The 23,663-nt window shown below is 44.9% G+C and overlaps 1 protein-coding gene across 2 annotated transcripts in view; it reads right to left on the bottom strand.

Annotated features, from left to right (window-relative positions):
- Positions 1-10,518: 10,518 nt before the first annotated feature.
- The window catches only part of KBTBD12 (kelch repeat and BTB domain containing 12), a 64,892-nt gene continuing 51,747 nt past the window's right edge, over positions 10,519-23,663 (bottom strand). For both annotated transcript variants that reach the window (XM_077325405.1, XM_077325406.1), the window contains one exon: positions 10,519-10,864. In XM_077325405.1, coding sequence (XP_077181520.1) covers positions 10,695-10,864 — 170 coding nt within the window. In that variant the 3' untranslated portion in view covers positions 10,519-10,694. The remainder of the gene's footprint in view (positions 10,865-23,663) is intronic.

Below are 23,663 nucleotides of genomic sequence, written 5' to 3'. Positions count from 1 at the left end.
GTGGCACATACATGAAACATCCAGTTCCTAGAAAATCAGCTCCCAGAATTTCAGCCCGGTCTGCTGCAAGACTGTCACAGTTTAGTATGATAGAGAAACAGAACTTTGGATGGATCTACCTAGGTAGGACTGATCTTGTTCTAATGTTTCAAGCTATCGGGGACAGAGGATTGATTTTCCTCTACCCTCGATGCCCATGAATGCCCTTTTTGACTTCCTCTCATATTAGTGAATCTATAATATTTGCTCGTGAAATGGAGGGGGGAAGAGTATGGTAAACTGGGGGAAAGCTCTGATGACGATCTCCTCCACTCTGTACTCTGTCATTGCAATTGTATTCAGAGTTACTCTGTTCTAAGCCTGTTGATTTCAATGAATTTAAATGGGAGTGATTGTACATAGGATTGCACTGTATGTGGCTTAGGAGTCCCAGGGGGGTAGGGGGAGGGGGGAGAGGCTACAACGTTGTCTCTATGCTGAGAGGACTCTACAGGACTTTGCAGAAACTAGTCCTTCTTATCACACTTCACCCTCTGTATTTATGAGTTTTGTTTTACAAAACCTGTCTGCTATATGTGCTGTGAGCCAGAGATATAAAGCTTTGAACTTAAGGACTGTCAAAATACTTTCCCTTTAAAACGAAGTCTAACTTTTCACCATGAATTTGTACAAAGGCCGAATTTGCATATATTTCTTGACCCTCAATATTTTACTTCTTTGTCATTTCCAAATTGTGGGGGTGGGGTTCACAGGAAATAATACTGGAAAGGAGGGGGGAAGGAAATGAGTGCAAATAGACAAGTGCCGTTTGTTAGCAAGGTGGGCGTCCTGTGAAAATCTCGCCTCTGAGCAGTGGAAGCAGCCACAAACTGCCTTTTGATTCTGAACCCTGAGATATGATCAAACCAAATGCCTGTTCTTTCTTTGCAGTTAGGAGGGTTAGAACATGGCTCAAAGAGATGAAATCCACAGGATTTTTATAACACAAGGAAACCAGATCCCACCATTTATACTGCAACAGTCACAGTCATTAATATTTTTAGATCTGTTGAGAACACCTCAGCTATAAGTAGTCCTCAGTGCAGGGGGAAAAACCAAGGAATTTGTCCATCAGTGTAGCATTAACTGTACTCACATGAAAAACGGCAGCAGGTTGCAAAGGTTCAGGAGAAAGAATTTGGGTCAGCTCTATACTTAGCTATAAGCAATTTCTTTCATGTCTTCTTCCCGCCTGCACTGCTGCTGCATGGATGATGCTGAAAGAGAGGAAGTAATGCGATTTTACTGGAGCAGCTTCAGGGAAAAACAGATGTGACATTAGTTCCTTCTGTTGCCATGAGTAGTTGCATGTTGCATGCACATCTAAAGGACTGCCTATCTGAATATGTCCCTCTGAGAGATCTGTGATTAACTAATGCTAATCAGTTGATGGTCTGTGGCCCCAAAGAAATATGCTTGGCCTCAACCAGAGCCAGGGCCTTTTTGACCCTGGCTCCCAAGTGGTGGAATGAGCTTCCCAGGGAGATCAGGGCCCCGATGGAACTCAAGGGGGCTCTATGCACCGGGATCTTTGTTGCAAATTGGTCACTGAATGAAAAATCGCCATTTAAAATAGTGGAATTCGTCGTTATGCATACCTGCCTTTGTAGTGGAATCCAGTTGCATTTTGTAGCGTTTCCCACAGGCTTCCGGTCTCAGCAGAAATCGCTAGAAAGGAAGCGCTATTGCCAAGCTCGTCCCGCCCCTGGCCGTCAAGCAGCCAATGGGCAGCCGTTAGCATGCTCCCAAACAGCCCCTTTCCCTTTAAGAAAGGTTTTTTTTAAAAAAAAACAGACCCATTGCAACGAATCTGTGTAGATTTGTTGCAACGGAGAGACCCATCCAGCTGCCTAGTGTGTTTGATCTGTCGTTTGATCATTTGATTGTTGCCACGCTCCCTCCGAGTGAAAAAAAAAAATCCCCCCCTCCCCTCTCACGGGCCCGATTTTCGGCTGAATGAAAGTGTAAAAAATAAAGGGAAAATACATCAGCAAACGTACTTCTCTGTTCTGTGTGCTTAGTGACTGAAGGGGAGGGACTGAAGCCGGGGAAGCCTCTAAACTGAAAGAGGCTCGCTGGTGCGTTTATCCCCGCTCGCTCGGAGAAAAAAAAATGGTGATCGCTTCGCCGGAAGATCAGAGAAGAGAGCCAGGGGGAGGGACTTTGTAGAAACCGCAACAACGTTAACGCACAGGTCTTTTTCGCTAGTGTTGCAAATTGGTTGCAGGAGTGTATCGCTTTCCGGAGGGTGAATCCACTTTTGGGGATTTCCCTGAAAGCGCTACAAGGAAGCGCTTTTTGCAGATTGGTTTCAGGTGTGTGGCAGATTGTCGACGACGTTGTGCAAAACAGCAAATCAGTAGCGTTTTCAATTGGCAACCATTGTGCGATTTTGAAGGCGTGCAAAAAGCCCCAAGGAGTTCCTCAGGACCTGCAAGATGGAACTCTTCTGCCAAGCTTATGATTGAGGTCAGCAGACAATAGCATCTCATTAGGGCCTTCCTCATCCTTCATTTCCCCCCTTGGATTATGGGGCTGTTTAAATTTTACCTTCTTTTATATTAATTAACTGTATTTTAAATATTTTATTAGACTTCTCTTGAAATTGTTTTGGTTTTTACATCAATTGCCTCATTAATGCCTGTATTGTTCACTGTCCCGAGGTGTCTAGTCACGAGGGAGCAGTATAGAGGTCACATAATAAACAAACAAACAAATAATAAATAAATATCGGTTTGTGGTGGCACACATTCATTTTGGATGCATGTTTTTGTGGAAGAGTGTTTGGTACAACCATGGATCCAGGTGCACCATGTTTCTGGTACCACAAGGTCATGGTAACAGCAGCACAGAAAGCTGAAGTGGCCATTCAGATCTGCCTTTCGCATGATCACATGATTCTGTGGTTGTCTTCTGGCCTTTTATAGTAGGCACAGCTGTGCGGTGTTATATACAGAGTATCCATGTACACACACACACACACACTATTTCCATGTAGGAAGATTGCTTGTAGGGTGTATGGTAAGAGCCCTTCCTCCCCATTGATGGCAATGGTGTTGGGAGTCAACCAGCACTTAAATCAGCTACTGAGGAACAGAAGATGCTGGGGATTCTCAGGTCATTCTCTTTGATCATTCAAAATTGTGGCTCCTATAAAGATCAGACATCTTGTGTCACTTTAGGAAATTCTGGCCAGGTGAGTTGATTCCATTCTGACATATCCTGAAACCATCAAATAGTTGGTAGCCTATAAATAATTTTGTTTGTTACCATTTATGCCGGTTGATCGATCAGAAATCTGTCCTGAGGACACAGTGAGCCATTTGACACCCAATTGATCCATCCTGGGGGAAGGGGAAGGGCATTTGGAAGCTGGCCCAAGGAGCAAGTACTTCTTTCCATATTTTGAACCGGAATCTCTTTTCAGGGACTTGTGTGGTCATTCTCGATCCTTCCCTTTGAGGCCACATAGTGGGATGGTGAGAATGCTGGAGTAACATGTTGGGACAATGGGCATCTGGATAGACCACTTGAATTCACACAGCCTTTTCTCCTTCAGGTGCAAATGCATTGAAAGCTGGGCTAGGACTGGTTCCATAGGTGTAAAGAATAATCACCTGTGGTCTAAGGCATCTCTCTTCATGTTGTTCTTTTATTTCTTTTTGTCTTTCACACACACATGCTTTTTCTCTCCCTTTCCCATACATGTGCTGACTGTCTTTATTTCTCCATGTCTTGACCACACACGGGAGCACACATATCTTTAACACAATTTCTCTCTTTCTCTCGCTCTCCCCCCCCCCCTCACTGGAGAGAAGTCTCTCATTGCAGTTTCTTTCAAATAATTTGTTGTTTTTCTTTATAATTTCAACAACACTGTCAAAAAGTGTCCACTTACATTAACAAAGCTTTTTTCACTGCTTTGCTGTTCTCAATGACAACTCTGGGGTTGACTTGGAATCTAGCCAAGATATCTCCATATGTTCAACTATTTCTCCCTCCCTCCCTCCCTCCCCCCACATTCTGTACCAACCATCTATGTTTTGTGGTGCCTTGTGGGGATGTAAGGAGAAAATAATTCCATCTGTGCATGAGCATATGACAAAAGAGGCCACTGACAACTTGGGCTGGCAGTCTGTGAGGGTGGTCAAGCTTCATCCCGCACTGCCCGGCTGTCTGCTGCACAGCAGAACACATTATTTGCTTGATTCTCCTACTAGCCAGGGTTGCATTCTTTGTAGGAGAGCAATGCCTGACCCTTTTAGAAAATATTTATGTTACAGAAATGGAAGTACTAAACATGTGTATTCTAAGACAATTTGACATTGTTTATACTTCTTTCTAGGTTCCTTGATAGGATTTTTTGCTTGGTTGTTAAATCAGCTTTGGGCAATTAAGTACAAATTTGGTGGGAAAGGGAAATAGGTAACTTTGTGTAACTTTTGATAACTAGACATGCCCATGACTCTAGATCAGGGACTCTCAACCATGGCTGGATCTGCACTGGGCTTTTTATATCCAGTGATCCCAAATTAAAAAAAAAAACAACTCATCTACACCTTATTCGATTTCCATTCTGATATTTAACACTTTAAATTTTCCCTCTGCAACATCTATGATTGATCTGTGATGACACTACCTTTCCCCTGCAATATCCAGGAGCTAAATTTAAGAAAGCCCCAGTACTAAGTATAGATCTCTGCATTTTGCCAGATTAACTCCCTCCCTCTCCTCTGTGCCTCCAACACTGATGTAGCGCCATAGTCTGTCGCTGATTGGTCAGGGTGCCAGTTCAAAGACTGCCTGGGTCCTGGTTGCCATTCCTTCACAAGGCTTATTTTTGCCCTCATTTCTACTCCAACCCCACACTTCTGTGCCGAGATTTGCCTTTTGGATTCCCTTCCCCCCCTCATTATCCCCCCCCCCTCACTAGCTCAGGAAAAGAAAAATAAACAAGTAGACTTGTGCTTCATCCACACACACACACACACACCCTTGCTTTGGCTGTAGAGCAGACAAACGGCAGGAAATAAACTCCTCTTCAGCCTTGTGCTCCTTCATTGCTGGATGGAACTTTGCAACCACTGCTCCCTCCCCCCCCTCTTAGCTTTCCCAATCAAGTGAGAAGGAGAGAGCAGCCAGATAATTCAGTGTAGAATGTAACATCTGTTTCAATTCAGGAAAAACAAATGCAGAAGGCCCGGGTTCAGATCAATCTGAATTCAGCAGGTTCGACAACGGGGAACAAAAAGTGAGTGCAGAACCAGCCCAGGATTCTGGGGAATCCTTTGGTTATGTGACAGTTCCCCAAGGATTATGTAATCTTTCCCAAAATTTGAATAGCTACTTACATCACTAGACATCACTGCAGCACACTTTCCCTGTTGCTCTACCGGCCTGGTCGCTTTCCCCACATGGACAGGTAAATGATGAATCAATTGCTTGGCTGGCTCCTGCATCTTACTTCCATGTCAACTTCTCTGAAGGGGCATGTGACCACTTCCAGGGTTCCCTGAAACCTGAAGAATATTTCAGGGATTCCTCCATGGTCAAAAGGTTTTTTAAAAAGGCTTTTCTAGGTTAACCTTGTTATTGTTGGTGTTCATTTTCGAATAGGTGGGCTATGCTATTCTCCATTGCACTGTAACTACTTCCTGAAACCCACTATTATAACCAGGTAGCTGGAATCTCTTTTGGCCACCATTAACCATCATGTATGTGGGTCAGTGTTTTCATGACCTATACTGTCATTTCATCCCTGCCTGCATGTGTGTGAGCTGTGGCATCAGAGCTGGGGCTCAATAAGCATGGGTGGGTGGGATGTGCAAAAAGGCAACCAAACCTCTCCTATCAGCTGAATGAAACTCAGCATTGGAAAAGCAATGGACCATGGATAAGAATACTGATGGGGCAAGGTGTGTGAGTAACCATCCTGTCAAAACATAGCTTGACGTAAAGGCATCGGTGTCTTACTACATATTTCCCAATTACTTCAAAGTTACATCAACCATATTTATTTAGAACTGATAACCACTATGAAAACTGTTGACAAACCACATAATTTGTTTTAGGAACAAAGTAAACATTATTTACCATTTAAGACACCATAGCAAAAGGGAGCTTTAAAAAGAGAGCAATACAGGAAAGAACAAATTACGAATCATTATAATTATTATTATTTATTCAGTTTATAGCCCACCTTATTCCAAAGCTGAAAGCAAGTTACATACCCCATTAAGACCCCTACCCCTAAAACTAGCAACCCCGGTCAAAAGCATCAAGAGAGCAAAAATCCTTCCTACTACCCACAGTCGACCACCAGGGGGGTTGCTCGATGATATCGTAGCCTGTGTGGGGCCCGGATATCTTAAGATCCTAGCTCAGGAGTAGTCAAACTGCGGCCTTCCAGATGTCCATGGACTACAATTCCCATGAGCCCCTGCAAATGAATGTTTACAAGGGCTCATGGGAATTGTAGTCCATGGACATCTGGAGGGCCGCAGTTTGACTACCCCAGACTAGCTCAACCAAAGACTTGGCGGAAGAGCACTGTTTTGCAGACCCTGCAGAACGCTGATTGTTCCATCAGGGCCCTCAGCTCTCCCGGTAGCTTATTCCACCAGGTCAGGGCCAGGGCAGAAAAAGCCCTGGCCCAGGTCAAGTCCAGACACATTTCTCTAGGGCCAGGGACCTCTAACAGATTAGTAACCCCAGAGCGAAGAGCCCTGCAGGGGGGCATAAGGATAGAAGTAGTCCCTCAGATAGGCAGGGCCCAAGCTGTGAATGGCCTTAAAGGTTAAAACCAAAACCTTGAACCTGACCCAGGTTACAACTGGTAACCAATGCAGCTGCCTCAGCACAGACTGGTGTGGGTCCTCTAAGATGTACCAGTGAGGACTCTAGCAGCTGCATTCTGCACCAGCTGGATTTTACGGGTCAAGGACAAGGGTAGTTAGGGTTGGGTGCTTCAGTGTCTGAAGTGGCCGTTTGTGCCCGAAGCAGCGTGCTTTGGCTGCTTTGGGCGCACACGGCCGCTTCAGACGCCTAAGGGCCCTGCCCTAGCCAGCATAGAGCGAGTTATAGAAATCCAGTCTCCAGGAGACTGTTTTGTGGCTAGGCAGTCTGAGGGCAAGTAGGGCACTAGTAGTCGCACTTGGTGAAGGTGGGTGGATGTAAAGCCGTGCCCTGGCAAAGGTAGCTTTTATTATGTGAATAGCTTAGAAGAGGCCAGAAGCAAATAAAGCTTAGGAGGTTTATTTAAGGCAGCCAAGATGGAGAAATTTCCTACATGTTGATCCCCTGCATCCCCCACTAAGACATTATGTTTTAATTCTCATTCTGAGAGAGATAGTTACAATACTCTAAAAGGGGTTTGAAGTATTTCCTCTTTTCATAAGTCAGGTGCCTTTTGCTTACAGCTGCGTCACAACCCAGCGTGATGTCTGGGTAGCTGCAGCACCTGCATTTCCCTTGACTGCATGCTCAGTCTTATTTATCATTCCCAGTGTTGACAATACAGAGATGATACATGTGAATGCATTTTGACTGTCAGAGGCGTCCTGCCTACAGGGCACACAAGAATAAAAGGCCTGAATTATAAGGATCACAAGTTTGCTTCTTTTCTAGCTTCATTCTTTCTATTAAACACATACCGAGAGAGAGTGAGAGAGATTTAACTGGAGCCCTGTGCTGCAAATCAAACCAGTTCAGCTGTGGTTCCCACGGCCTTTGTCAATTTCATGACTAAGGTTGGTGTTTCCCTCCCCAAAAAATGTTGATTGACATTTCATGGGAATGTTGATAAGTCATAAACTTGCTACCAGTGGATGGGGTTATCTCCATCACTCTTACTGACTTTGCAGGAGGGATTTATTTTATTTTATTCATTCAATTTATATACTACCCCTCAATATGATATTGCTGGGCGGCGTACATGGAACTGTGGGAACGAGAAAATCCACTGAAATATTTGCAAGGATTTGAAATGAAAAACACAAACAACATCAGTCAGAGCCCAAAATAACAGTTAACAGAACCTCAGAGAAATGAAAAATGTTACAATAATTGTTTCCTTCAGTTATAGAACCCACTACTATTGTTGTTGATATTATGAATTGAGCTGTATTATCCCTACATTTTGTGTAAACCGCCCTGAGCCTCATGGGTGGGCAGTATAGAAATATACTGAATAAATACGGCTAGGGACAAGTTGGGTGTCAAAGTTAGCATGAGCTTACTACACATTACTCCCATTGGCATGTATCCTATTGCTCTTCTCAGAAAAGTTTGTACCTCTCCTTCAGCTGAAATTACTCTTCTGCTAGATGTAAAGTTTTCTTAGGTTACAGCAGTGGTTCTCAACCTTCCTAATGCCGTGACCCTTTAATACAGTTCCTCATGTTGTGGTGACCCCGAACCATAAAATTATGCAAGTGTTCTTTCACAGAAATTAAGCCAAAACTGTCCAATGGGGTGAAGATCCATTGTTCATGATTGTATATAAATTGTATTTAAATTGTATATAAATTGGCGGGCGCCTCCAGGAGGAGTGGCAACAGTGGCTGTCCCCTCTTGGGCAAGCTGCTCCCCTGCTGCAACCCCTGTGAAAGGGTTGTTCGACCCCCAAAGGAGTCCTGAGCCCCAGGTTGAGAACCACTGGGTTAGAGGAAGGCTGGAATAGATCAATAGGATACACAGCATGGCGTGGATGTTCTGTACTCTCAAATCTATCATTCCTTCTTTTCTCCCTATTTCTTTCCCCTGTCTGCACTATCGCACTTCCTCATTCCTATGGTCTGCATGGCCTTTATTCCCAATACATCTCTCCCATTCTCCCATTTTCCAATGCTACCTCCAACTGTCAAGAGCAGTGATGGAAGCAGCAGAAGATGCTTTAATGTCAGAGGCACGACAGCCGATTGGTTGAGTAAAGAACAAGAAGATCCATGTGAGAAGAGAGGATCTCAAAAAATTAATTCCCTATGAAGGCTCAAAAGGCCATGTAGCTTTGGAAACCCCAGGAGACCAACCAAAAAGAAAAGAAAAAAAAGTGTGCAATCGAGACTGAGATAAAGCACCAGAAGCTTTCACCTACCTCTAAGGAAATATCAGTGCAATGGATGAAATGCCTGCCTGTTGCTAGCAGAAGGCCTCCAAGTAGCCAATCAGTCTCATCCCTGTGCAACCCATTAAGAGCAAGAGTGCAGTCTCCTAAGCTGGAGACCAAGGAACTCTTGATAGCTATCACGAGGCATACTAATGGGATGTGAGTGTCCTGCATAGTGGAGGGGATTGGACTAGATGACTTATGAGGTCCCTTCCAACTCTATGATTCTAATCCAGAGTATTAAGGGATCACAGCCAGAGAGAAATTCCAGCAGGAAGCTGCATTAGCCTATTAACAACTAAAGCCATGAACAGACTCGCAGCACCATAAAAACTATCATATTTATTGGGTTGTTTTTTTTTGAGAAAGCATATCTGATACATTTATTAGGGTTTGATGGGTCAGCTTTCGCATTTGAAAGCTGCCTTCCAACCTCTGTGCAGTCCCTGTTCTGATTAACTTATGCCCTTGTGGCTTTCATGATCCCCAGCATCACCATTTCAATGATCAGGAGAGGACACCTCTTTTTCTTTTGCCACTGGAAAAAGTAGTCAGGTTAGGGATGGGGATGAACCAGCAAATGCCAGTTTGCTTTGGGGTTTGGGGTGTCCCCAGATCAAACCACTGAACATTCTGGCTGGTCTGTTTTACTTCCCACCCACCGTTTAGAAGCAGGAGGGGAGACAGAACAGATCCCCAAAATAACCATTTTGGCCTCACAGTGGGATGCCAAGCAGGAGGGAGCAAAGCTGATCCCTGAAATGGCTGTCTCTGAAACAGCCTGTCTGCTGTGAAGCCAAAATGGCTGCTAGGCATTTAAATCCTCAATTTCACTTTCTCCCATTTGGAAGTGGGGAGTGAAATGGAGAGTTTAAATAGCCAAACCCAACTAGACAAAAGGTCAAGGAAATGATCGGGAGAGGAACCTTCTCTGAACCTGGGTTGGGGGGGGGGGAGATAAACCAGCCAGATTTGTGACAGATTTAAGGTTGTGAACTGGTTTGTGCCCATCCCTAGTCAGTTTTTAAGGTGCTGAAAGGCACTTTAATATGGATGCATGCTTCTGTGATTTAAGAGATCTAACCTTGTATGTAGTTACCTTAATATTCCACATCTGGTCTGATTTTGGTTTTAGAGGGGTCTGCAAGAAAGAAAGGCTCTTATCTGCAAGCCCCACTGTCAATGCCCGTTCTATGTGCGGAAGGCCATTTCTTCTTTCTCTTGGCATCCTTTTACTTCCCACATCAGCCCGAGCACTCAGCCTGCACAGAAGCAGGGGGATGGAGGAGGAGAGGAAGCAATAATCAAAACAAATGTATGTATGCAGATGACAAAAATGAACATGGTAAAAAAAGAAACTTGTACAGCTGTACTAATAATTAAAACTTGCTTTTTGATTGCATAAAAATACATACTAGTGTTTAGATTCCACTGCCTTATACCCATGTTGTGAACTCATCTATGAGGGAACCAATGGATGCTGCAGACCACTTGCACAGAATTCTGGATTCTAAGCTTCGCAACTAAACTGCTCAGGAAATCTGCATTCCTATTGCTCTACTAAATCAGAAGGGGGAGGAATAAGGTCTCGTGGGTTCAGCTGAGCAACAAGGCAGATGTCATAGCTGTCATGCATGAGGACATTGAGAGCCACGACATTCCACTGATTTTCCCAAGTGTCCAGCTCCAGGATCTCCTTGGTGATAACTTCATGGCGAGCTGAAACAAAAAAAGAGAGACAAAAATCAAATGCAGAATGAACAAAGGTAATCCTGCTTTTGATACAAATAACAATCCAAAATATGTCTTGTGCTCTACTTCGATTAGAAAAGGAATATGGCAGAGGCTGAAACACATTTTGCAAATTTAAATTACTCTCCAGCTGAATGCAGCACAGAAACACCAACTTGCTTTGCTCCATCTAGGTCTCAAGGTAACAGTGTTGTGTCTCATGGGAGGCTGCTTTAATCAGGGCACTTCACTCATTGTAAAGCAGTTCCCACCTGGTGCTCCTTCTCTGTTTCCAGAATTGTGGCTAGGATAGGCTATTCCCTGTACCTGGGTGTATTATGCAGCATGGAAAACTTGCAAAAAGACTGCCAAAATGACACTTTATTTCTGAATACGGCACTATTTTCACAATACGAAACCCATCATATTATTTTCATTTTTGTATTGCAAATGCTCCCCACAGTTCCGGCAACTTTTTTCAGAGAGGCTTCTGTAACTAGTTTAACGGTGACTTTTCTTGTGTGATGCCACTGAGGACAGTCATGAACATACCATTTGCCCTGGAAACCCAGCCAATTTTATTGTTATGTAAATTAGTAGAAATTACCCTGTGGTATGCATGGCATTTCCTCCACAGCCTTCCACGAATTCTCCTAAAAAGATCTACCTCTGATTGATTACCTGTTTTCAGGCTGGCAAAGCATAGGGGTCTGAAATAGGGTTGTGCGATTCGGCCGCCAAAGCAGCCGTTCCCTCCCAGCACAGCCAGCGCCACGCCGCGGGGGGGGGGCAGTGCCGGCAGCGGTATGACAGCGGGCACAACCACGTAGGTGCGGAATTCCGCCCTCCCCCCCTCGCACGGTGCGGTGCGGCGCTGGCTGTGCCCAGAGGGAACGGCCGCTGAAACGGCCGAATCACACAACCCTAGTCTAAAATGCTGGTTCTCTCTTGCAGGAGAATGAGGAAGCAGAACTGCTTCAGGCTATGGGCAGAGGATCCCATTTATATCGCACTGTTATAGTCAGAACTTTTCCATTCTGGCCCCCACCTGGTGGAATGAGCTCCCAGAGGAGATCAGGGCTCTGACATAACAAAGCAGTTCCATAGGGCCTGCAAAATGGAGCTCCTCCACCAGGCATTTGGTTGAGGTCGACCTGTCCATCGCTTCTAATTGGCCCCCAAGCCCTCCCCTCCTACCATGACTGTAAACAAATCCACCCAACCCCTAGGCCTCAGTACTAGTTGAGCTAAGGCTCTTGCAGTTGCAGTTTCACCTTCCTTTAATGTTATTGTTGTTATTGTTATTATGTAAATGTTGTTATCGTGTTGTTACCACCTTACTGTTACTTGAATGATGTTACCTGTAATATTTTGTTGTTTCCTGTAAACCGCCCTGAGCCTTTGGGGAGGGCGGTATAGAAATACAATAAATAAATAAAAAAATGCATAATCATTAAAAAAACAGCGTTTTTTAAAAAGGACGATTTAAAAGGGTCAGCAAATTGACTGTGAAGGCAAGGAGTACATGCATAATAGGCCCTGGAGATGTTCTCCATGCACCCATTGAGCTGCATGATGAAAGGACTCAGAAGGGTGTCATTCTGCTTAGAGCTGCACTGCTGAAGTAGGAACAGGGAGATCCAGGCTCCCCAGTCTGCCATGAAGGTCACCAGATAACAATCACTATCAATCTACTGTGTAGCAGGGTTGGCATGATGATAAACTGGGATGAATAGGTGCAGTGTCCTGAAATCATTGGGGGAAAGGTGATCGTTTAGAAAATAAATAGGATTAAATATTATAAAAAACTGGTTTTTAAAAAATAATAAAGAAAACAATTTAAACTTTGGAGGGAGTCATCAAGTCACCACTGATTTATTGCGTCCCCCTGGTGTTTTCAAGGCAAGGGATATTCAAGGCTGGTTTGCAATTGCCTGCTTCTGTGTCACAATCCTGGACTTCCTTGGTGGTCCCCATCCAAGTATTAACCAGGGCCGATCCTGCTTATCTTCCAAGATCTGATGAGATCAAGCTATCTAGTACAACACCTAAGATTTGTATTGCCTGTGTTCCTTGAATGGTTTCCATTAAAGTATCCTTCACTCATTCTCATTGCCGATATTATTATATCATGCACATGGAGAGAAATTCCCAGAACACCAAATTTATTAAAGACTAGTAAAAAAGCCCATTGTATGAAGAAGACAATGGGCGCTAGCAGGTGGGGACCAGAGCGAGCGGCAGGCGAGGGACAGAGCGAGGGACAGGCTACCTGAAAGAGGAGGCGGGCGGCGGCTCCTCGGCGTCTCGTAGTTTTTGCCGAGGAGCACCAGGTGTGGTGCGCTTGGCTGGGGCGGCTCCTCTGCATTTTTTTGTTCTTCTGCGGCTTTCCCGGCGGCTCCATTGTGTTCTGGGGCCATGAGGGCAGGGAGCCGCCAGCAGCAGCGCTGTGCGCGGCTGCCGGGGCTCCCAGGGCGCCGGCTTGGCGGCGCTGCCGGGGCTCCCAGGGCGCCGGCTTGAAGCGGCGACAGGCTCCTCCAGGGGTTTTTTTTTTCTGCTGCCTCTCGTGGGCGCGCCGGCTTGGAGCTGCGAAAGGCTCCTACAGGGTTAATTTTTCTCTGCTGCTTGGAGCTGGGAAAGGCTCCTACAGGGTTTTTTTTTTCTGCTAGCTCTCGTGGGCGCGCCGGCTTGGAGCTGCGAAAGGCTCCTACAGGGTTAATTTTTTTCTGCTGCTTGGAGCTGGGAAAGGCTCCTACAGGGTTTTTTTTTTCTGCTGCTTGGAGCTGGGAAAGGCTCCTACAGGGTTTTTTTTTCTGCTGCTTGGAGCTGCGAAAGGCTCCTAAAGGTTTTTTTTTCTGCTGCTTGGAGCTGCGAAAGGCTCCTACAGGGTTTGTTTTTTTTTCTGCTAGCTCTCGTGGGCTTGCCGGCTTGGAGCTGCGAAAGGCTCCTACAGGGTTTTTTTTTCCTGCTGCTTGGAGCTGCGAAAGGCTCCTACAGGGTTAATTTTTTTCTGCTGCTTGGAGCTGCGAAAGGCTCCTACAGGGTTAATTTTTTTCTGCTAGCTCTCGTGGGCGTGCCGGCTTGGAGCTCCTACAGGGTTAATTTGTTTCTGCTGCTTGGAGCTGGGAAAGGCTCCTACAGGGTTTTTTTTTTTTCTGCTAGCTCTCCTGGGCGGTTAATTTTTTTCTGCTGCTTGGACCTGGGAAAGGCTCCTACAGGGTTTTTTTTTTTCTGCTAGCTCTCGTGGGCGCGCCGGCTTGGAGCTCCTACAGGGGTTTTTTTTTCTGCTGCTTGGAGCTGCGAAAGGCTCCTACAGGGTTATTTTTTTTCTGCTGCTTGGAGCTGCGAAAGGCTCCTACAGGGTTAATTTTTTTCTGCTAGCTCTCGTGGGCGCGCCGGCTTGGAGCTCCTACAGGGTTTTTTTTTTCTGCTGCTTGGAGCTGCGAAAGGCTCCTACAGGGGTTTTTTTTTCTGCTAGCTCTCGTGGGCGTGCCGGCTTGGAGCTCCTACAGGGGTTTTTTTTTCTGCTGCTTGGAGCTGGGAAAGGCACCTACAGGGTTTTTTTTTCTGCTGCTTGGAGCTGCGAAAGGCTCCTACAGGGTTTTTTTTCCTGCTGCTTGGAGCTGCGAAAGGATCCTACAGGGTTAATTTTTTTCTGCTGCTTGGAGCTGTGAAAGGCTCCTACAGGGTTAATTTTTTTCTGCTAGCTCTCGTGGGCGTGCCGGCTTGGAGCTCCTACAGGGTTAATTTGTTTCTGCTGCTTGGAGCTGGGAAAGGCTCCTACAGGGTTTTTTTTTTTTCTGCTAGCTCTCGTGGGCGGTTAATTTTTTTCTGCTGCTTGGAGCTGGGAAAGGCTCCTACAGGGTTTTTTTTTCCTGCTAGCTCTCGTGGGCGCGCCGGCTTGGAGCTCCTACAGGGGTTTTTTTTCCTGCTGCTTGGAGCTGCGAAAGGCTCCTACAGGGTTATTTTTTTTCTGCTGCTTGGAGCTGCGAAAGGCTCCTACAGGGTTAATTTTTTTCTGCTAGCTCTCGTGGGCGCGCCGGCTTGGAGCTCCTACAGGGGTTTTTTTTTCTGCTGCTTGGAGCTGGGAAAGGCTCCTACAGGGTTTTTTTTCCTGCTGCTTGGAGCTGCGAAAGGATCCTACAGGGTTAATTTTTTTCTGCTGCCTCTCGTGGGCGTGCCGGCTTGGAGCTCCTACAGGGTTTTTTTTTTCTGCTGCTTGGAGCTGCCAAAGGCTCCTACAGGGGTTTTTTTTTTCTGCTGCTTGGAGCTGCGAAAGGCTCCTACAGGGTTAATTTTTTTCTGCTGCGTCTCGTCGGCGCGCCGGTTTGGAGCTCCTACAGGGGTTTTTTTTCCTGCTGCCTCTCGTCGGCGCGCCGGCTTGGAGCTGCGAAAGGCTCCTACAGGGTTAATTTTTTTCTGCTGCCTCTGGGCGCGCTAGCAGCGAAAGGCTCCTCCGGGGGTGTTTTTTTTTTCTCTGCAGCTTCTCGGCGGCTGGAGTCTTGTGTTGTGTTTGCGGCGGGGGCTTCCTTGGGGGCCGGCCTGACGCGGCGAGAGACGCTTCGCGCCTCTCGCCACGTCAGGCCGGGAGCAACTGCGAGCCGCGCTGAGCGCGGCTCGCAGTTGCTGGGGCTGGGAATCGGAGGGACCAATCGGCAGGCGCTTCGCGCCTGCCGTTTGGTCCCTCCGGTTGTCTGTCATGAGGAAGGGTCCAATCCGGACCCTTCCTCATCCCGGACACATCCCGCCCCAGAACCCCTTACTGTTTTATTTAGTCCGTGGCGCCCGTGGCGCCACGGGCGGTGTACAGATTTTAATGTAAGTCTAGGGTTCAAAGAATGCAGGGGACAGCAGGATCCAAAGACCACCACATACAGTCAAGCTTACTGTTTGCATTTTGAATACTCTTAAGGTTGTTCATGAATGTAAAAAAAATAATAGGATGCTGTTTTTATTGTAACTCCAAATAAACCAAATTGTTTTCCCATTATTGGGGAGGGGAATGATAGTCCTTAAAGGAGCTATTTTAAAAAGGAGTCAGGATAAGGGGCTTCAAATGGGATCTAAGCCTTGTTGGTACACCAGCCCTGAAAATAATGTTTTGAGCATTATTTTTCTATGTCTAGACTATTCAAAGGTGTGTAATTGCATCACCCTGGAGAAAACAAACTGCAAGGGAATATGGGACAGTTTCCCAGTTTTCATTATAGTCATGGCAAAAAGGGGAATAACTTCTTCAGGGAACTGCCAATGCAGACGTGAGCTAATTAGAGCAGATGTTCACTTGGGAGCAGATTTGGCAACATCTGCATTTAAAGATACTTGTGACGGCCTAAGGAAATCTAATTATTAACTTGTTTTTTTGTTTTATGAAGATCAAACTAAGGACATGCTTCATGCATGTAAGGATTAAATCAACACTGTTTAAATTAGTTTCTAGTGAGAACATAAAACCTGTACTCTAAAATTTCCCGTTTCTTTTTCCAAATTCTCTCTTGCATAAGTAGCATTCACATGCTACACACCTATATGCAAGAGAAGATTACATGGGCTTTATTGTGGTTGTCTATGATAATACCCTCCTCTTTTTTGAGAAATGGGCATTGTGGCTTCTACAAGCAGCAGTTTTAAGTCGCCGTCTCCTACACTGGGCAGGGACAGTGTCCGTCAAACTTCCAGTGCTTTTCCTTGCACTTGTCTATTTGGAACAACTGATGCATTTGGCAGGAACAGTTCGATTCAAACAGCGCTGGAAAATCAAAGCCAGTTTTACAATGAGCAGCTTTTAACAACAACTGAGAAATCTTACACTAACAAAAGAGCTTTGAAACAAGAGTGATTTTTTTTGGGTGTATGTTTTGGAGTCCTTTCTTAAAAGTGGGACAGGAAGAAAGTCATTTATTTTCTAGCATTAAAGCTAGGTTTTTTGATACTTCTTATGAAATGGAAGGTTCTTTTCTATAAAGAAGTTCTTTTAGTTTCCTCTGCTTTTTCTTCTGATTCTGAAGTTCCTTCAACATGAACTTTCATTTCATAGAGCAGAAGATGTGGATAGGCTTTTCTCTTTTCCTCTATTTCTGTTCTGAGAAACATGGAGCCTAGTTGAAAGCCAAAAGTCAAGCTGAGCGATTTAGCAGAGAAGAAAACCTAAAATCCTGGACTTCTTTCACATACCATGCAGCAACAAGCCATTAACTGTACACTCGGCAGGGGGTTGCAGCCAATCCTAGTTCAGTGCCTGAATAACACATGTTTCTAAGTACCTTTTTGTGGCATTCCTGTATTTTCAGGTGTACGCGTAAAACAATTAGGCTTCAAAACTTAATATGTGAAGTGACCCAGTGATAGACTGCACTTTTAAAAGGGCAGTGAAAGGTTAATTCTTCACAGAGACAGAGCCTTGGGTGACACACTGCTCCAAGAGATCTGACTGGTTAGCATCAGCAGAGCAGAAAAAGACTTCTGAATTCAGCAGTGCAATCCTAAACAGAGTGGGGTGTAACTTTGCTTAGGATGGCACAGACTATCTCAGACATTAATCTCTTAATTTGATTCATTTAAAAAAAACTGGCCCTTTCAGGTGGCAAGAACAATACCTTGGACCATCAAGAAGTTTTTTCATGATTTTTTTTGCCACTAGCAAACTGGAGACTCAGAACTAAGTAAAAGGTTTTAATAGGGAAAAAATGCCAGTTCTAGTATACCAGACAACTGCTCTTTTGCCATATAATTAATACAAATACATGACATAAAGTCAGCAATAGACAGACAGGCAGCACCATAATACCTAAGCAAATATACATATTTTTCCAGTAACACACTACCCTTCTTAGGGCTTCCCCACATGACCCCAAAAAGCCATTTGTGATATATTTCAAAAGGTGTCATACCTATAGGATAGGTCCTCAGATCTTGTACAGAATCCCAATCTGGATGGGAGCATTGAACAGCCATCCTTTTTTAGAAACCTACTAGGGTTTCCATACTGTGTGGCAAACCACACACTTGTTGCAGACCTTGACCAACAGAGTTTAGAAGCCAGAGCTTAGTTTCAGTCCTTCATATATTGGTTAAAAATTCTCTTCCACGCTCATCCAAGTAGTTTATTAATTAACCTTCTGAGTGATTCTTATTCTCTTAACTGGTTAAGTAAAATACCACAGAAACATCAAACGATGGATTCAGACATCTTAACTTTCAGTATGCAAGAAGAAGGGGTTATGTTACAATTAATCTCACAGAGATGAGAAGGTCAGGATGCCTAGTCACTAGGCTTTTCTACTAATAGCATCTGCTCTCCCCGATTCCAGGGGAATATACAAAACTATGCCTTTATATCTCCAAATTCTGGAGACAAATTTGTTAAAAAGAGCATTTCTATTAGCTCGCCTAAACATCTTTATCTCAAATGTGACCCAAAGTAGGTTTTTGCAGATTCCCTCTCAGGAGAGACATTGTTTGTACGGGTGTAACATCCCTGACATGTTATACCACATACTCTTGGAATGTCCTAAATTCACATTACATAGCCGCCCTTTAGCTGAATATTTGAAGAAGCTGAGATATTGTGTTGATGAGAAACTGTGGATTCAAACTATGCTAAATTTGAATGACTCAGCAATAACTGTAAAAGTAGCTAAGTCTTTGTGGCAATCTTAATGAAAATCTTTCCACTATGGCTTCTGTAACTGCAATTGTCAAGTTCTAGGTTTATGCTTTGCTATTTTATGCCAATAAAAGTACTCTGACTCTGACCTATAGGATTGGTTGTTACTGGGTAGGAGACCGAATGCCAGGCTGTGTGGATCTTTGTCAAGTTATTAAGAGTGGAAAAGTGAAATTGACAGCCTCAATGCAAGTAAAATGAACATTTGTCAATTTCACTTCACTTGGCTTTTTGTAGCTAGACAAACTGACAACGCTGCAGCAACCAGAAAGATGAACTGCAATTCTAGACAAGGGCAGTACCCAACTTAAAAAAATAATAATGTTAAAACATGAAAATTGGAAATATGTCTATGGTTTGTGCTGGCAAAGCTTCAGGGAAAGAAAGAAGTATTGCTGGTATTCATTATTAATTTGTTTGTTTGTTTGTTTACATGGATCAGACCAGCACTCTATGCTTCAGTGTTAGTACTTGGCCTTTAAAAATTAGAGCTATTTTTGAAAGGCAAAATCCTTTTAAACAAAATCTTTTCTAGGGGGAGGCAATGTGATTCACCACTAGCAATATGACTTGCACTAGCCAATCAGTTTCTGTTATGGATGACTTGAAAGAAATTGACTAGAAATAGGCTGGGCTGTCCAGTTTTTATGCTGATATCAGTTCACCAGATATGGAGGAAATAGGTGGGATGTGGCATTTACAAAGCAGGTGCAGTTGTGGGCTAATGAGTATGGAAAATCGAAGAAGCCCACCAGAGGGAGCTGGATAGGACATTCTCCCAAGCCATGCTCTCACGCTAGACCTGGCTGGTTTAGGCTCTGATCTGTAGGATAGTTAGTTCCCTATGACTCTCTGTATGGGTTCAAGGCTTACATATGGTAGGAACCCTTTGGGACCATCAGGGTACCCAGTATTAGTCAGGGACTGATTTGGATTCCTTACTGCAGTGGTCCCCAACCTTTTTATCATCAGGGACCGGTCAATGCCTGACAATTTTACTGAGGCCCGGGGGGGGGGGTAGTCTGAGGGACGTTATCACCGCCGCCTGAGCCCCTGCTCCACTTGCTTTCCCACTGGCACCCCTGACTTCCTGCGCCCACTGGGGGGTGCTGCCAGTAGCAGCTGCACAGTGCCATGTTGAGGGGGAGCTCCAGCTATAGTGGCCGCTGGACAGCACCAAAGGTGAGCCGGCAGCAGTGTGGCAGGGCAGCCCCCGAGGAGGAGGACAAGGAGGAGCCACGGCCCGGTACCGACTGATCCACGGACCGGTACCAGTCCCCGGACCGGGGGTTGGGGACCACTGCCTTACTGCAGTATTTTGCTTTTTCCCACAGCAGCAAACATCATCCAAGAAACTAAACCCCTACACTGTAAATTGTATAATTCATAAATATAAAATGACCATATGCATATGTATCTGGTGTCAGTGCATAGCATATACATTCTTTGCATGTGAAGTAATGTCTAATCTGATCCTTGCCATTCACAGATGCACATACACACTTTCCCATTCCTAAAGGGAGAGTTTTGTATTTTCATGATTGCTAAACAATAAAGGAGGCTTATCTGGAGAAGGTTTCAAAAATCTGCAGCATGTTCTGGAACTGAGACTTGCCATTTCCTTAAGCACAGCATGGTAAATGCACCAATCTGTGCCATAGAAGAAAAGGCCAGACCTTTAATAGCTGTCAGTCTCTGCAGGCCTGTGGGCAGTTTTCACTTGATGGGAAAGGAAACAGGCTGCATCCACAGCCTACATTGGCAGTGATGTGGCAGCAGCATAGCAGTTGATCTGCGTGCAAAACCAGGTCACTCTGGCCCACTGTATTGCTCCTGCAAAGAAAATTGCTTCTTGGGGCAGGCAAAACTGTCAGCTGTCAGTGATTCGAAAAGATCTTGACTGTTGCTGAACTTCCTGCCTCCGGTGGATTTAATATTGCTGACAAGCGGAAGACATCCCTGTTTGTGGCACGGAGCTTTCATCAAGGAGGTGGAGGTGCAGAGTTGCCCAAACACAAAGAACGATTCTTCCTTCCAGGAATATTATCATTAGTTCCATATTAGGGCCCATTCCGCACCAGGATCAATGTTGCAAATTGGTTTCGGAAAGAAAAAACGTTATTTTAAATAGTGGAATTCGTCGTTATGCATACCTGCCTTTGTAGTGGAATCCAGTTGCGTTTCAATTGTTTCCCACAGGTTTCCGGTCTCAGCAAAAATCGCTATCCAGGAAGCGATATTTGCCGAGCTTTGTCCTGCCCCTGGCCGTCAATCAAACGAGCAGCCAATGGGCGGCAGTTATCATGCTCCCGAAAAGCCCCTTTCCCTTTAAGGCAGGTTTTTTTTTTTTTAAAGCACACACGTTGCAACGAATCTGAGTTAATTAGTTGCAACGGAGAGACCCATCTAGCTAGCAGGTGGCGTGTGAGCTGCCGTTTCATCGTTGCCACGCTCCCCTGAGTGAAAAAAAATCCCCCCCCCTGTGCACGGGTGCGATTTTCGGATGAAAATAAAGGGAACCAGCAAACGGGGCTGTGTGGTGCTTGATGACTTAAAACAGAGGGACTGCAGCTGGGGAAGCCTCTCTGGGTGAATGAAGGCTCGCTGGTTTGTTGCTCTCCACTCACTCTGAGAAAAAAAAATGGCGATCGCTTCGCCGGAAGGAAAGAGCCAGGGGGAGGGACTTTGCTGAAACCGCAACAATGGTAACGCACAGAACTTTTCCACTAGTGTTGCAGATTGGTTGCAAGAGTGTAGCGCTTTTCAGAGGGTGAATCCACTTTTTGGGATTTCCCTGGAAGCGCTACAGCGCTTTTTGCGGATCGGTTTCAGGAGTGTGGCAGATTGTCTACGACGTTGTGCATAACTGCATTTTAGTAGCGATTACAATTTGCCACACTCCTGCTACAATGAATCTGTGTGGAATGGCCCTAGCAATATCAGCATAGTTAATAGGCAGTGACTATTCTGCTTTGATGGAGGGGGAAGGGACATAGATTCTTGGCTGATGTCAGAGCAGGTTGGAAATGGCATCTCAAGCAGAATTTCCAAGCTATTTATAATGAGCTTGCCTAATGCTACAATCATACACTATCACTGCAAGAAGGCAATTACTAATGGCAAGGATGGGCCAATATTAAGCAGCAAATGAAGCATGACAAAATAAAGCTACAGTCTCTCGAGTCGTCTGAACAGATTCCAAACTCCCCCTTACTCATCTCAGTCCTACTCCCCATTTATGAATCGTCTGAATGTAGTGTTGGCTAATTGTGCGCAGATTCATAGCCAGCATAAGATCCCATTGTGGTTTGATCTAGAGGTGGTGCCAGCTTGGTGTAGTGGTTAGGAGTGCAGACTTCTAATCTGGCGAGCTGGGTTTGATTCCCCACTCCTCCACCACATGCAGCCAGCTGGGTGTCCTTGGGTTTGCCACATTACTGATAAAGCTGTTCTGACCGAGCAGTAATATCAGGGCTCTCTCAGTTTCACTTACCTCACAGGGTGTCTGTTGTGAGGAGAGGAAAGGGAAGAAGATTGTAAGCCGCTTTGAGACTCCTTCAAGTAGAGAAAAGCGGCATATAAGAACCAACTCTTTTTCTTCTGAATGCCACTTGGGGTGCAATTCTCTTTAGAACTGCGCTGTAATTTCTGGAAGGGGATGGACTGACCTTGGAAGGATTGAGAGATGAACCGAGTTTCCCATCCTTAGGAGGGAAATGGTGATACAAACCAGGGAAAACTTTGAGATATCCATGAGAGAAGGATTACAATGAATTTAAGTGATATTTGCAAGCAGAAGACAAAGTCTAGGGATGGTCTCTGCTAGTGAAAAGGTGTTTGGGGTGGGTGATGTATCCACAAATGGAAATTTTTGTTTCTGCAAGGATATGTTAGAGAAAGAAAGGAATCTGACAGCAGGTGAATGAAGAAAGGGGGATGGGTGTGTGATAGAGATTTGGGGTGGGCAAAACACTAATTTGGAGGCTGATTGGGATAAACAGATTAGGATGAGATCCAGAAGTGGTGCCAGCTTTCCTCAGAGACCTCATCCACCATACTGTTTTACAGAGATATCTCACACATTTGGCTGAACCTAAGAGCCTTGAACATCACAATGAAATACCTCAGAAGTGTTCTTAACATTTTAACAATGTGTTCTTCATGGCACTTCTGAAATTTGGGAAGCCTCTTTCAGAAACTCTGTAATAAGCCTCTTAGTCATGCTAAATATAATTCCTTCTTTTACTGTGCCAAGTCATCAGTCTTCAAGGTTTTTTTCTCCACCTACTAGGTTTAGGCCTATTTTTCTTTTAATGATTGAACATACATTGTGGCAAGAAGCCTGCAGCCACCGAACTGGCAAGGTCAAACCAATGTATGAAATTAATCGCCCCCACATTCACATGGATCTCATTACAGCTTTTCACACCTAGTAACCAAATAATTCCTGAACTCCCTGGCTCACAACCCCCAGCTCTCCACACTTCCTTTGCCTGCCCACTTCTTTCCAGCCGAATACATGCAGCCCTCTTCTTTCAAACACTGTTCCAGGGCTGTTTTATTTTGGCCCCTCCTTACTTACTTCCCTGCTTCCACCACATATTTTTCCAGGTTACGTCCTGCTGTTCAGGTCATTGCCTTCTTTACCTCATTTCCTGCTTCTCTGGTACTTTCAGCACTATGACATTTCATCAGGCTCCCCTCTCTTGTCTCAGTTCCCTGTGTCACCTGCCTTTTTCTTCAAGCCTCTTTCTCCACCTAACCTTCCTTCAGCTTCCTTTTCCTCAATCCATTTCCTAATCTGTATGCTTATTCTGGTGGCCGTACTATTGGCTTAGCTTCCTTACTTCTCGAGAGCTCTTTCTAGTCCCCAGCCTGCTCTTGTCTGAGCTTTTTATCCCTGCCAAAATGGCAATTCTCCTGTATTTCACAGATGCTAGATTGCGAATGGTAGAATTTCCTGACCAACGGGATGTTCTGTGTTGTCATGGCATGTCACACATAAATATGAGTGTCACATATTAGATCACACAGGTAACCTCCACACATTGTTTCAGATATAACACGGTCATATGTGAGATGTGGGTTTTCTTCAGTTCCAGTGTGTGTGGGATTCATGGT

The sequence above is a fragment of the Paroedura picta genome, chromosome 3, assembly GCF_049243985.1.
Source record: "Paroedura picta isolate Pp20150507F chromosome 3, Ppicta_v3.0, whole genome shotgun sequence".
Lineage (NCBI taxonomy): Eukaryota > Metazoa > Chordata > Lepidosauria > Squamata > Gekkonidae > Paroedura > Paroedura picta.
This window is presented reverse-complemented; position numbering and strand designations above follow the sequence as displayed.